Here is a 13,964-nt window from a genome sequence, read left to right as displayed (position 1 = left end):
TTATCCTCTGCAGCAGAGGTAACTCTGGGTCTTCCATTCCTGTGGTGGTCTTCATGAGAGCCAGTTTCATCATAGCGCTGGATGGTTTTTGCAACTGCATTTGAAGAAACTTCAAAAGTTCTTGACATTTTCCGTATTGACTGACCTTCATGTCTTAAAGTAATGATGGACTGTCATTTCTCTTTGCTTATTTGAGCTGTTCTTGCCATAATATGGACTTGGTATTTTACCAACTAGGGTTATCTTCTGTATACCCCCCCTACCTTGTCACAACACAACTGATTGACTCAAACGCATTAAGAAGGAAAGAAATTCCACAAATTAACTTTTAAGAAGGCACAGCTGTTAATTGAAATGCATTCCAGGTGACTACCTCATGAAGCTGGTTGAGAGAATGCCAAGAGTGTGCAAAGCTGTCAAGGCAAAGGGTGGAATCTCAAATATAAAATATATTTTGATTTGTTTAACACTTTTCTGGTTACTACATGATTCCATATGTGTTATTTCATAGTTTTGATGTCTTCACTATTATTCTACCATGTAGAAAATAAAGAAAAACCCTTGAATAAGTAGGTGTGTCCAAACGTTTGATTAGTAGTGTAGGTAACAATAAGGTGCTTTAAAATACTCTTTAAATGTTTAGCATTTTTTAATTAAAAAAATATATATGTTCTTTAATCACCAAAAGCATGTTTTGTGGAACAAAAATACTTAAAGAACATAAAGTGCCTGTATACTATATGACTGCCTTAAATGTAATCTACCTCAAAGATGTGAGCCCTGCAATTCAAGAACTTGCTTATCATTAGGTTAAGCCAGCAGGCATGGCAACCCAGTCTGTGGTGAGGGCAGACGTAACGCTAGTCACAGGGCTGGTGTGGGCGGTCGTGGTTTATAGGGAAGTAGAAGACGGGAGTCCTGTGGACAGGGGTGCCCAGGAAAAGTGTGCGACAGAGGGATCTTCACCTGGACCAACACTTCTTGTCCCTGAGGGAAGTGATAGGGGATTCCATTTACACACCCACAAATAAACAATGTTTCTCTACAACTGCAATATATTTGAAGCATCAACGCTATTGCCAAATTACCCCAAAGGCAAACGGTCAACACTCAAGTGGTGTTAATGTGTGGTTTGGTACAGTACTACAGTGATGCTTTAGCTTGTTCGTGCTCTTGCTTATTCCATTGCTGACCTTGTCAAGCCAAATAGTTTGGATGATAGCACAGAAGAGACTGGCACTCAGGCTAGGGATGCTTACCTTGTCATCATTTATACACTGAATCTGGACACCAGGGTCATCTCCAATGACTGGGGCCAGAGCATGGTTGACTTCATCGTACTGAACAGATGGCAGAACAATGCAGTAAGAGACTTATTCAGCTGGAATTCCTCAAGTTTCATCCTACTTCCCCATGTCAACTTTTTATGTTCAAAGGTAATTGCCTTTTTGTCATAAATAGGAATTATTTGTCATGTTCTCGGGGTTTCTCTTTTGTTTCTGATCTCAACCAAACAAGTTCACTTAAGTGGTTCTATTTTATAAGACCCCTACTAAAACCCATGCTGTAAAAAGGCAAAATTATTGAATTACAATGTTTATAGCCTTCATATCCTTATTTGGATGCAGTGTCTCAGTCTGTACATCCAAATAAGGGTACAGGAAAAGCATTGTAATTCTATTTAGTTTCTGTAAACCCCACAATGCAATGCCTATAGCTGTCTCTTAACCCTTCCCCAAGGTGATGGGGATTACCTACCTGATAAGACTGGTTACAGGAGGGCTTGACGTCTGCATCCTCCAAGGCTCTGAATAACGGGTGGAGAACAGGTAACTTAGCCAGGATAAAAATGCAAGCTGTCAGAGGTTTGACGATGTGTAATGGTGAAACAGGCAGGTTAGATGTGTGAATGTGAGCAGTGGGGCTGACCGGTCAATATCGAAGCGGCCACGTAGTTTCAGACATATCTGGAAGTAACGCAAGGGAGAGTGAAGCATGGTGGAGGTAGTGTTATGGCGTGGGCATGTATGGCTGCCAATGGAACTGGCTCCCTTGTATTTATTGATGATGTGACTGCTGAGAAAAGCAGCAGGATGAATTCTGAAGTGTTTAGGGCTATATTATCTGCTCAGATTGGAAAGAAGTGGAATGTTCTGCAATGGCCAAGTCAATCACCTGACCTGAATCCAATTGAGCATGTATTCACTTGCTGAAGGCAAAACTGAAGGCAAAACACCCCAAGAACAAGCAGGAACTGAAGACAGCTGCAGTAAAGGCCTGGCAGAGCATCAACAGGGAAGAAACCCAGCATCTGGTGATGTATATGGGTTCCAGACTTCAGGCAGTCATTGACTGCAAAAGATTTGCAACCTGTCACGATCGTCTACCAAAGATGAGGACCAAGGCGCAGCGTTGAATGCGTACATATTTATTAATAGAATGATCACACGATCAAAACAACGGACGATAACGTGATGTCTACGGTTTAACACAAACCAAACAAGAACAAGAAACCACAAACACAAAGTGAAAGACAGACAGTTAAATATGGCTCCCAATCAGAGACAACCAGCTGACACTCGTTGCCTCTGATTGGGAGTCACTCAGGCCAACATAGATAGACAACGACTAGAACCTAAACAAAATAAACACCCTGGCTCAACATACGAGAGTCCCCAGAGCCAGGGCGTGACAGTACCCCCCAAAGGCGCGGACTCGACCGCGCCAACCAACCACAACAGGGGAGGGACAGGGTGGGCACTCCGACTCGGCGGCGGATCCGGCTCGGACAAGACCCAGGCACGGGTTGTGCTGGACTGACGACGCGCACCCCTGGCTTGGTGCGTGGAGGAGGAACGGGCCTTACCAGGCTGACGACGCACACCGTAGGCTTGGTGCGTGGAGCAGGGACAGGCCGGACTGGGCTGACGAAGCACACCACTGACTTGGTGCGGGGAGCAGGAACGGGCCGGACCGGGCTGACGAAGCGCACCCCTGACTTGGTGCGGGGAGCAGGAATGGGCCGGACCGGGCTGACGACGCGCACCACTGACTTGGTGCGGGGAGCAGGAATGGGCGGACCGGGCTGACGACGCGCACCACTGACTTGGTGCGGGGAGCAGGAATGGGCCGGACCGGGCTGACGGCGCGCACCACTGACTTGGTGCGGGGAGCAGGAACGGGCGCGCCGGGCTGACGCAACGCACCACTGACTTGGTGGGAGTGGCAGGAACAGGCCGGACCGTACTGGGAACACACACCACTGGCCCTACGTGGGGATCAGGAACAGGCCGGACCGGACTGGCAACACACGCCAGTACCTCTCGCCGTGCCTCTACACCAGGGTTCTTCAATCCTGGTCCTGGAGGGCCGAAACACCTCTGTTTTTCATCCTCTCCTTCTAATCAGGGGCTAATTCAGACCTGGGAAAACCAGGTGAGTGCAATTAACTACCAGGTAGAAATAAAAAACAGAAGTGTTTCGGCCCTCCAGGACCAGGATTGAAGAACCCTGCTCTACACCTTCCATCCCCTCTTCTACCAGTGGCCCCCGTAACCTGGCGGCCTCCTCTGCCAACCCGCTGGACCGCTCTACCGCGGCCTCCTGCTGCCCCGACGTCGTGAGCCCCCCCCTAAAAATTTTCTGGGGGTCTCTCCTCCCCGTGGGCCAGGCCTCTATCGTTCTCGCCCAACTCTCACTCCTCTGCCCCCAATTCCAGCCATTCTGCTCTTCATTAGGCTTGACCCAGTCGAAACTCTTCCTCCACTGTTCCCAAGTCCATCCACTCTGCTCTTTACAAGGCTGGACCCAGTCCAGGTTGCCACGGAGATCTGTAAGCGATTCCCCAGGCGATGGCTCCTGGACACGCTGCTTGGTCCAGTTTTGGTGGTTTCTTCTGTCACGATCGTCTACCAAAGATGAGGACCAAGGCGCAGCGTTGAATGCGTACATATTTATTAATAGAATGATCACACGATCAAAACAACGGACGATAACGTGATGTCTACGGTTTAACACAAACCGAACAAGAAACCACAAACACAAAGTGAAAGACAGACAGTTAAATATGGCTCCCAATCAGAGACAACCAGCTGACACTCGTTGCCGCTGATTGGGAGTCACTCAGGCCAACATAGATAGACAACGACTAGAATCTAAACAAAATAAACACCCTGGCTCAACATACGAGAGTCCCCAGAGCCAGGGCGTGACACAACCAAGTATTTAAACTCACAATTTAATGTATGATTATGTTAGTTAGTCCAATTACTTTTGAGCCCCTAAAATTGGGGGCTATGTATAAAAATTGTTGTAATTCCTACACAGTTCATACAATAATTTTGACAAAACCCTTAAATTAAAGATGAAAGTCTACACTTAAAGCACATCTTAATTGTTTCCTTTCAAATCCATTGTGGTGGCATACAGAGCCAAAATGATGCAAATTGTGTCACTGTCAAAAATACTTATGGACCTGACTGTATAATTAATTTAAAAGTCCAAACATGGATGTACCAATCACACATTTCCCCTTTAAGAATTAAAATAAAATAAAATGACCACAGTCCATGGATAGTCCAGTTCTGGATGTTTGGAGGTATTCTGCATTGAGATGAATACTTTAGACCCTGTGCAGAGTTAGATTGAATTAGAATAACAAGAATGGGTGATTGACGACGATGAGGATGGTGAAGTGCTATGGAGAAGTGGTTGAACTCACCAAACAGAAGCTCCAAGGCCACTGCAGAGTAAACTTCAAACACTGCCATGTACAGAACCTGGGAGAGATAGAATTATTCTGTATCCTAATGCCCAAGACTTTCATATTTCAACATAAGAATACATCACACTCAAGTATGCTTGTCCAAAAAGATATATTATAGTCAAAAATAGACATGTATTATAGAAGTTGAAAAATAACTAGTCTTAAATTGAAAAGTCTACTTTGATCTACATTACACCTTTGGATTGGAGTATTTACAATGCAAGATCCTGATCTTGCTTTTCCTGCTGGTCTGCTGTCCAGGGGTCACACTCCATGGTGAGGGTAAGGACAGTAAGCAAGGCCTCCATGGGCAGCACTAACATATTTATGCTAGTCTAGGAGTGTGACATAAATAATATGTTGGCTACAATTGTATGTGAAAAAGTCTGAAGTATGTTGTTCTCATAAACATGAAAGAAACCGCAAACTTGTCGATTCATAGGCATGTCATAGCAAATGATGTGCTAATATCTTGTGTTAGACACCAGTTGAAGAGGCTTTGAGACTCTTTTATAATATTATTCACACAACTGGAAGATGGACAGTGTGCCCTGAAAGCAAGTGAATAAATTAGAATGATGCAAATACAGGAATGAGAGTACCTAAGTATAAACTGTCATTGAGAAGCATACATTTTCCATATAAAGAATTTCACTTCAATTCAAAATAAACATATTTATATTTAATGATGTGTGAGGACAGAAATCATTGTGGACAACGGCAACCAAAGAAGCAATTTTAGACCTTGGGAGTGAAGGCTTGAGCACTTCCATAGTTCCGGGAGAGTTTGGTCTCTCCTGGTTACCATAGTTTGGCTCCTATTCAGAATTGCTGCAATATGTGACTGTGCCCTTGTACAGGCCACGGCTAGACAAGCAGAAAGAGACTTCACACTGAGTACAACCTCCACCATGAATCACTTACTGGTAAAAACTAACTATTCTTCCTAATTTTTCTGTTCTCTCTGCTGCCAATGGTAATCTGAATCATATAAATAATTATAATTGTATTAGTAGAATCTTGGATCTTATTTGGAAAGTGTCACGCCCTGGCTCGGGGGACTCTCGTATGTTGAGCCAGGGTGTTAGTTTCTATGTTTTGTTGTGGGTCTAGGTTATTGTATTTCTTTGTTTGAGTGACTCCCAATCAGAGGTAACGAGTGTCAGCTGTTGGCTCGTTGTCTCTGATTGGGAGCCATATTTAAACTGTCTGTTTTCACTTTGTGTTTTGTGGTTTCTTGTTCGTGTTTGGTTAGTGTATGGCCATTGACTGTCACGTCGTCTTTGTTTGGTTTGATCGTGTTTCACGTATTAAAGAATATGTTCGCATTCAACGCTGCGCCTTGGTCCTCCTCTGTAGATGACGACCGTGACAGAAAGGGAAGTACAGTTGGACTGACCTTTGTACCAACTTTTATTATTGTGGAGAGTAGATGGCAAAATGAGATGTGCTGTCTTCCTGATTACTTGTTGTTACTGTGGTCGATTGATAGCGAGGCCAGCAAAATGGTTGGTCCCAGGAGATGTCATTCTAGTTCAATGTAATTACAGAGATATATTTCTATCTGTCTAGATGATCGCTCTGTAAGGTCCTTTTGGACTCATGTTGTTATTTACATTTTAGCAGACGCTCTTATCCAGAGCGACTTACAGTTAGTGAGTGCATACATTTTTATACTGGCCCCCCATGGGAAACGAACCCACAACCCTGGCGTTGGAAGCACCATGCTCTACCAACTGAGCTACAGGGGACTACGTTATTCAGATGAAATTTAATAAAAAACTGGGTCTTATTGTTCTTTTAAAATATCTAGTTTACAAGCTCCTACTGAGAGGTCATATCATTTTAATTATATCTCTCTCACTTCTTGGTGAGGTGGAAAAATGCCATTGTATATTAGTCTTGTATATTTTCATTGGTTCACATTTCCTCTATCTTTCCTTTATGATTTCTCTAGGCAAACTGTGCCATATCCACATATAGCTTACACATACGTACACACACACACACACACACACACACACACACACACACACACACACAGGGAATCCAGTCCAAGGGGAAGGGTTTAATGTTCCTCTCTCCCTCCAAAATATATAATTTAATTGGTTGAGGTCACAGGTTGTGTGGCAGTCATTGGCTGGCAGCAATGCCAGTTCTCGCCCTGCTGGTTCAGGCACCAAATTTGACCTTGGTAGATATTATACGGTGGTACAGTTCTCTTAAAGGGACAGAGCCCAAGTCAACAGAAGTATACAAAATTGCCTTTAATGAAATGAAAAGGTTTTGCCTGTGACAGTAAAAAGTAGTAAGAGATTCACCTCACAGAAAATGTTAACGTGATACAAAGACCAATAGATTAAAAACTTGAAAAGAGATGACTTTCTTTCAGAACACAAGTCCCCAGTGCTGAAATAGTGCTGCTATAATGAATGAACATAATGGGTCAGAACAAGTTGTATGGGTTAGATGGTATGGTTTGACCCCGATTTTCAACACATTATCTAATTGACAATAATGGTTATATACCGGTATGCACTTGACAATGTCATTTTACAGAATATCGATAGGTGGTCTGATTTCATATTTCATTAGGAGTGACATAATATATGTAAAATGAAATTGAATCTCTGCCTTGTTTACAGAGAAGCCTTTTGGTTGTTTTGTTTTTGGTATCTTGGAGGATGTTGATTTAATCAAGCATATTTGATGTGACAACCCAGCTGTCTTTGAAACGAGCATCACTTTGGATGGAAAGTATGTATAAGATGCCAAAATTGTATATTCACTCAAAAAGTCTAAAACATACTAAAGAAGGTGATACACACCTACAAGTCATGTGAAATTCCCCCCTGCATGCTGTTAAAATAACATAAAAAGGAACATTTGGAGTTCTGTAAAAAAAGAATTGTGTATGCGAACCACTCAAAAGGTTAGAAGTGGATATTTCCTCTCATAACCAAGACTGTATACAATAGCAGATGTTGTCATGACTAACACTACTTCAACAGAAAGGGAAGTAAGAGTAACCCAAAGAGTTTTCCATAGCTCTTTCCTCTTATAGAAAAAAACAAGCACTCTCTCAAAGGCTAGTATCACATCCCTCTAAAAGTGAAAATAGAAAAACAGGTGTTGAACCCCAAAGGTAAATGCCACGCTAATATTACCATCTAATCCTGATCATCCATTCTCTAAATAACTTACTTTACTATTGTTATGTTATTATCAAATGACTTATTCTACTAGAAACACTATGAAAACAGCACCTAGCCTCAGCTGCTCAGTCAGCATGTCCCATTAAGAATCCAACCGATTTGTTTTGGGTATTTGGCAGAAAGGGCTACAAAGGAATGTTTTGTGCGTAAACCCTATATTTTCAATCTAGCTTTCACATCCTATGCTGGCACAGGATAACATGGCTGATTTTGTGACTGTGAGATCCTATCAGAAGCTGCCTAGGTTGGCTACCAGAGCCTTCAGCACAACAACCAAACAGATGAAGAACAAGGTGCCAGATCATCAGAAGCTATTCCAGGTGAGCATGACATCATTAGGACGCCTGGGAGATAAACAATCCCAAACTAAGAAAACAAGTGAATTTAGATATTTATTGGCAAACAATGGGCCAACAATGTCAACAAGATGTGATTTTGGCAGCAAACAAAGACATTCATCAATGTCTGAAGAACATGTTCAATGAAGTACTGTAGAGCAACATTGACCTGATTGTGATCTACCGGATGTGTCATGTTGCAAGATTGGTGAATTGCCTGAGGTCCTCCAAGACTTGTCACAGTATTGAACATAACATAGAAAAAGAGCATTAAGGGTTTTAAAGGGGCCTGAGGGGATAGTTGTTCCGTTCTGGTCCGGAATGCAATTCAGTCTGATTTTATCATCACATATCACAAAGTAATTTTTGGCTTAAAATAAAAGCCTCCAGTGATTTGACCCCTAACTTTGGTTACAGGCGGACAACGACTTGCCAGTCCACATCAAGGGAGGGACCACTGATGTCCTTCTCTACCGTCTAACAATGACCATCACCCTCGCAGGTCCCTGTTACATTCTTCCATCAACGCACTCTGTACATTTGGAGTATTGTGCTGAGGGTTTTCTATGCTGCATCATATACGTTCTAATCATTGTGTCTCTCTGTTCTTTTTAGGCACTGGATACTCCTTATTCTGGATTCTATGTGCCTGTCAGCCTAAGGGCAAATGAGGAAGCCCTGCTAATGCATGTGTTTATTGTTTAAATCAATTCCACTTTATGACCTTCTTCTAATGTTATGGCACACTTTATGTACAGAATAAATCTCTCCATTATGCCTCTGTTTCAAGGCAAGCCTGAATGTCAGTGTGTGTGAATGTCAACCACTTAAGAAATACTTTATTTTCCTCTATCGCCCATGTGTTATTTCACTTAACCTCAGTGAAAAGATCTATTCCTGCCACCCAATTTTAAGGAACATTTCACACAGAACAAACTTTGAAAATAACCCCATGTTATATGGCCGTAGATAGCAACAGGAGGTGTGACTATTTGAATCAGTAACATCAAAAAGCAAAATGTACTGATGCTTGAAATACGCAAAGATACTCCACCCAAATACCAATAGGGTTATTTAATTAAGATTCCATGTATCTGACCAAAAAATGCATAGATTTGAGAAATACATTTTGGCACACATTAGGTCAATGTCATCCAGTCAGTCACAAACAGACCCTTTCGTTACCCTGGGTGAAAATGTAGACATTCATTTTGTGTGACTGTCATTCTCTCTAAATCAAATCTATTGAAACACAATAATAGCCAAGCTTAACTTTTTCATGGCCTTTCTCCTCATATGCAACTCAGTAAATCAATGGTATCATTTAGAAAAATACTTATTTGTAGAAATATTCTATCACTTTCATACTCGTATGTATAGTTCCCATGTTCAGTGTATTTGGACACCGACTGCTACATCTAGAGACTTATTACAGTCAAGTCTTACTTTTAAAAAATGTACAAGGAAGAGTGAACTTCAAGTATCTGTTTCCCTTCATAAAAGCTTATGTTTGCCCTTGTCAAAACTAACATAGATTAAAATGTAGATTATTCACACATTTTTTAAATATTTGTTTGGTACAATTGTAAAGCGATATTGGGTCATTGATTAGCGCTATATAAGTCCCATGTATAATTATTATTATTAAATGGCATTTTACAGTATTATATAAAAGCAGTTAGTTACTATGTAGTGATACAGTAGGCCTATAGTGCAGTTAGACTTTGGAACATGACGCCCATATTCCAGTATGCTGTAAACAACATATTAAGATACAGCATATTAGTCAGTCATTTAAGGTATTTAGTGTTAGTCATCCAGTTAAAGGAATCAGTCATATTTCCCTGCAGAAGCCTTGTTTTTACCATGGAGGGATGAGTACACACAAAGTGGGCTACATCTCTGTGAACGATCAGTTGACCCAATGTAACCACTCTAGCTAGCGCAGGAAGCGAATGCTCATCTTGTGGTCGATGTTCACCTTCTCCAGGGACTGTAAGAAAAAGGAAAGCCAAAGTTAGACCGAGTGGAATGGTGGAATTGGTATATATATTACATCACAATCAAATACAACACATGCAGCCACTGAATATGAGACAGGATAGGCAAAATACTGTCATCGTACAATGTACAGTATGCTGTTTGACTACAGCAATGGCCAACATTATTTTCTATGGACATGAACTTTGTATGTCTTAGAATTCTGGGTGCACTGTGCTGCAATGCATCATGTTGATATGTCAGTGTTAGAGTTCCTCCCGGTGGTACCTTGCGGAACTCCTCAAAGGAGATGGCATCATCCTTGTCCAGGTCAGCCTCCTGGATGGTGCGGTCCGCAATGCTCTCTAGCTGCTCCTCCGTCACCTGCATCTCCAGCATGGACCGCAGCACCTGTCAATCACCCTCAGCTGTCAATCACATCCCAAACCCATTGGAGAATGGCTTCATTCTATTGTATAGGGCCCTCAAATTCAAATCCCGACCTTGAAGACAGTCCACTGCTTTTTTAATTATTCCCTCTAATCAGGGACTGATTTAGACCTGAGACAACAGGTGGGTGCAATTAATTATCTGGTAGAACAGAAAACCAGCAGGCTCCGGACCTCATAGTGTAAGATTTGAATACCTCTTGTATAGGGTGTAGGCATTTTAGCCATCAATTGTAGGGTCATACCAGACCTGGTTTACAACAGAGAAACAATTTGCATCACTAACTATTGGTGGTATATTGTGTTGCTCACCATACAGAGTATTATTGTCAGTAAAGCAAACAGTTATGACGGACCTGTAGAAGCTCAGCTCTGGAGATTTTACCATCTTTGTCCTGGTCATATAGTTGGAAGGCAACTGAAAGGAAGGAGAAAACCAGGGAGGACCTGATTGAGTTGAATTTGAGTGCTAAAATCAATTTTGTGAGTCAACCACAAAAAAAAGAAATCAGCCAGAGGACTCACACTTGAGTTTACTGGTCCTATTGTTGACAGGTTCAGGCATACTGGGATCTTTCGGACGGTTTTTGTCCGCAGGCCGGAAGTGGGCCAGGATCCTCACAAAGGAGTGGAAGTCCACTGTTTCCTGTCTGAGAGAGATATTATTTTAAGACCAGAACCTGCTTACATTCTGAACGTACAGGATACATGGATATTTTATGTTTTATTGTTGCACAGAATCGACTGAAGTTAAATCAATATTTTGTCTTGTTGGTTGTGCTCTCTGTTTCTTTAAGGAGACATACAAAAAGCCTGGACTTTTATATTACAGTGAAAATGGACATTAACCTTCACCTTAACATTTCATTGGTGAGGTTATCAAGTCAGTAATTTTACTCAAACCTGTAAGAAATGTTGTTCTATACCCTGGAGAGAAGAAAGCCCCAATGATCCGATCCCCAATGGGGTTCATCGCCAACCTATTAATGGCTCCGAAATCCTGTGGGCTTCACAGTAATGGGGATAAAACAAAGACAGGACATTCAGACATTATTATTATTATTCTGACATGCACTGTTTTAGTCAAAACTGGTTCAACAAACAAACTCCATTAAGCTGACATGGTCCCACCACTTACCGGAGATGGCCTGTCTTCTCCTTGTCCAATGCTTCGAAACGATCATAAAGTCGAACAATGTGTGCAGGGGTGACTATGATAATGAGAAAACAAGAGAACCATCGATTCATGCTATTAGTAATGGGGCAGGACAGTGGCACACGAAATAAGTTAAGCAATATTTGCAATAACCATATAGAGGCCAGTTCATTGCTCTGGATTCCATTCAAGCAAACACGCCATGAATTATTCAAGCATTTATAAAAGTAGCCTAAAGGCCAAGTTATTCATTTGCCTACAACTTCTCAAAGCCACATGTATATTTCAATTTAAGTCTCTGTTCAAAGCTTAGATATTCAATACTGTAGTTGGTTGGGTAGGACGCATGCGTATTTTTGTCAGCCAAAGTTGTGCACGCGATTAAGGTTGCGAAAGCGATGAATAATTTGCACACATTTCAACATATCTGCGCTGTAAAACTTTGAGGAAAAAATGCAATAGAAGGAATAGAACAACTGGGCTCCATACAGCTGTCACAATAACATCCATAATGAAATCCCGTTATACGCCCACTCTCAAAGATTTGTCCTCGAAGCATAAACTATGACGTTATTGTACAATCATGACAATCTCAATACAGTTTTTCTTGTAGCCTAAATTACAGTCCTACCCATTGGAGAACTTACAACCCGTTTCTTGCATTAATTCTTCGACGTTTGGAATTTTTGACAGGGTGGAGTTTGTCGAGCCCATTTCTACAGAAAGACAAAACAATAACATCTGCTTCACTCGATAAAAAACGCCAGGTCCCAGAACTTCTGATTTTCCTGTTAACTTCCCATTGCCTGTAGTTTAGAAATTATACACGAGGGTAGCTATTAAATAAACTTCAGTGTCCTCGACTAGAGCAAGGGTGCATTGAACGTCAATTCAGTCAGTTCAGCGCTAATGATAGGCATCATATCTACCCAATGGCTGTTAAACCAACGGGACCAAATGACCAATGGGGTCGTGACTTATATGTTTTCAAGAACACAAATTCAACCACAGACCTCCATGAATTATATAGAATTTTAGCAACAGCCTGGATTTACTATCCAGCATGGATAGCATTATGTATAGCAAAGTGGATCTTTGATTAATATATTTGCATTATAGCTATATCATCACTAATAGCCTACTACCAACACTAATCCATTACATAATGGAATATTTAACCCAATGATTATAATAGGCTACTAGCCTGTATGCTCCGGAATAGCCTGTCCATCACTATACTGTCCAACACAATGTATTACATGCAAATCAAACATGCTTTGTAGACGTTGTTACAGTGGTCCCTTTACACTAGATGGCACCATCCCTTTCAGATATCAAGGAACCATAGACTACAGCATAGTAGGACAATGTGTGCATCGTGAGTAGTCTTGTTTTAGTATGGGGGCAGCTCTGAGAGTTATCAGCTATCAGTTGGAAAGCTGGTTTGTGTGTCATGAGTCAATGAACTGCTCTGCATTTTCCGCACACTGCTTTTCCCAAACCATTATTAGATAATAGTCCATGGGACTCAAATCCAGATCTTCAATGATGTTTAAAAATATTAATATTTCTATAAGTTCTAGGCAACAGATTTCCAGATCAACAAAATGGTGTGTTTTTCTCTTCATCAACAAAAACATACAATTTGTGCATCCTGGATGACACACATTTATGCTAATAATTTGATAGCAACGGTTTCAATTTGTTTACATTACCGGAGCTGCCTTGCTCATGTATTTATATAGTTCTAGACTGTTTGAATCACTCTCTTTGCTGACCTTCACATTTGAACCATTAAAAAGCATTTGTGGGCTAGAAAGATTGCTTCCAACAACAAGGACATTTTAGTAGGCCCACTCACACCCAATTTCAACACTAATAACAAAACAAACAAATCAATGCCCCTTTTCGGTCCACAAATGTCTAACGTAAACAAGCATGTCTCCCTTGTAGCTGATTAATGTTTTTTCGAGAAAAGGAAGGTGTTTATTGGGCTGGATATGTCTCACAGTCTCTTACATGAAATAGACATCAAATCTGTCCGCTCCGCTACTGCTGTCA

General features: G+C 41.5%; 2 protein-coding genes and 1 non-coding gene across 6 annotated transcripts; 1 reads left to right on the top strand and 2 right to left on the bottom strand.

The window, feature by feature from the left end:
• Positions 1–5,598: 5,598 nt before the first annotated feature.
• Positions 5,599–9,095, top strand: LOC121562849 (cytochrome c oxidase subunit 7A2, mitochondrial-like). Of its 3 annotated transcripts, none has more exons than XM_041875012.2 (4): positions 5,599–5,691; positions 8,214–8,300; positions 8,736–8,820; positions 8,934–9,095. In XM_041875012.2, exons 1-4 carry the CDS (start codon positions 5,677–5,679, stop codon positions 8,987–8,989), a joined length of 243 nt encoding a protein of 80 aa, XP_041730946.1. In that variant the 5' UTR covers positions 5,599–5,676; the 3' UTR covers positions 8,990–9,095. The 3 variants fall into 3 exon arrangements, with proteins under 3 accessions (XP_041730946.1, XP_045068661.1, XP_045068656.1); XM_045212726.1 differs by having other exon boundaries at positions 5,612–5,691; positions 8,175–8,300; XM_045212721.1 differs by having other exon boundaries at positions 5,662–5,691; positions 8,151–8,300.
• On the bottom strand, positions 6,442–6,516 carry trnag-ucc. Its single transcript has one exon. It is a non-coding gene; the product is annotated as a tRNA-Gly (tRNA).
• Positions 9,096–9,377: 282 nt separating the features above from the next.
• On the bottom strand, positions 9,378–12,828 carry LOC121562832 (calcineurin B homologous protein 2). Of its 2 annotated transcripts, none has more exons than XM_041875005.2 (7): positions 12,535–12,828; positions 11,886–11,958; positions 11,674–11,754; positions 11,273–11,397; positions 11,104–11,165; positions 10,587–10,709; positions 9,378–10,311 (listed from the first exon to the last, which is right to left on the bottom strand). In XM_041875005.2, the coding sequence occupies exons 1-7, from the start codon at positions 12,536–12,538 to the stop codon at positions 10,258–10,260; spliced, it is 522 nt and encodes a 173-aa protein (XP_041730939.1). In that variant the 5' UTR covers positions 12,539–12,828; the 3' UTR covers positions 9,378–10,257. The 2 variants fall into 2 exon arrangements, with proteins under 2 accessions (XP_041730939.1, XP_041730932.1); XM_041874998.2 differs by having other exon boundaries at positions 12,551–12,826.
• Positions 12,829–13,964: the final 1,136 nt, after the last annotated feature.

Source organism: Coregonus clupeaformis, chromosome 5 (genome assembly GCF_020615455.1).
Source record: "Coregonus clupeaformis isolate EN_2021a chromosome 5, ASM2061545v1, whole genome shotgun sequence".
Classification (NCBI taxonomy): Eukaryota; Metazoa; Chordata; class Actinopteri; order Salmoniformes; family Salmonidae; genus Coregonus; species Coregonus clupeaformis.
This window is presented reverse-complemented; position numbering and strand designations above follow the sequence as displayed.

Coding starts and splice junctions, on each gene's coding strand:
- LOC121562849 (XM_045212721.1), top strand. Junction 8,301..8,735: donor ATCATCAGAAGCTATTCCAG/GTGAGCATGACA, acceptor CTTTGGTTACAG/GCGGACAACGACTTGCCAGT. Junction 8,821..8,933: donor AATGACCATCACCCTCGCAG/GTCCCTGTTACA, acceptor TGTTCTTTTTAG/GCACTGGATACTCCTTATTC.
- LOC121562832 (XM_041874998.2), bottom strand. CDS start 12,644: ATGTTATTGTTTTGTCTTTCTGTAGAAATGGGCTCGACAAACTCCACC. Junction 11,959..12,550: donor ATTAATGCAAGAAACGGGTT/GTAAGTTCTCCA, acceptor TCATTATCATAG/TCACCCCTGCACACATTGTT. Junction 10,312..10,586: donor CCTTTGAGGAGTTCCGCAAG/GTACCACCGGGA, acceptor TTTTTCTTACAG/TCCCTGGAGAAGGTGAACAT.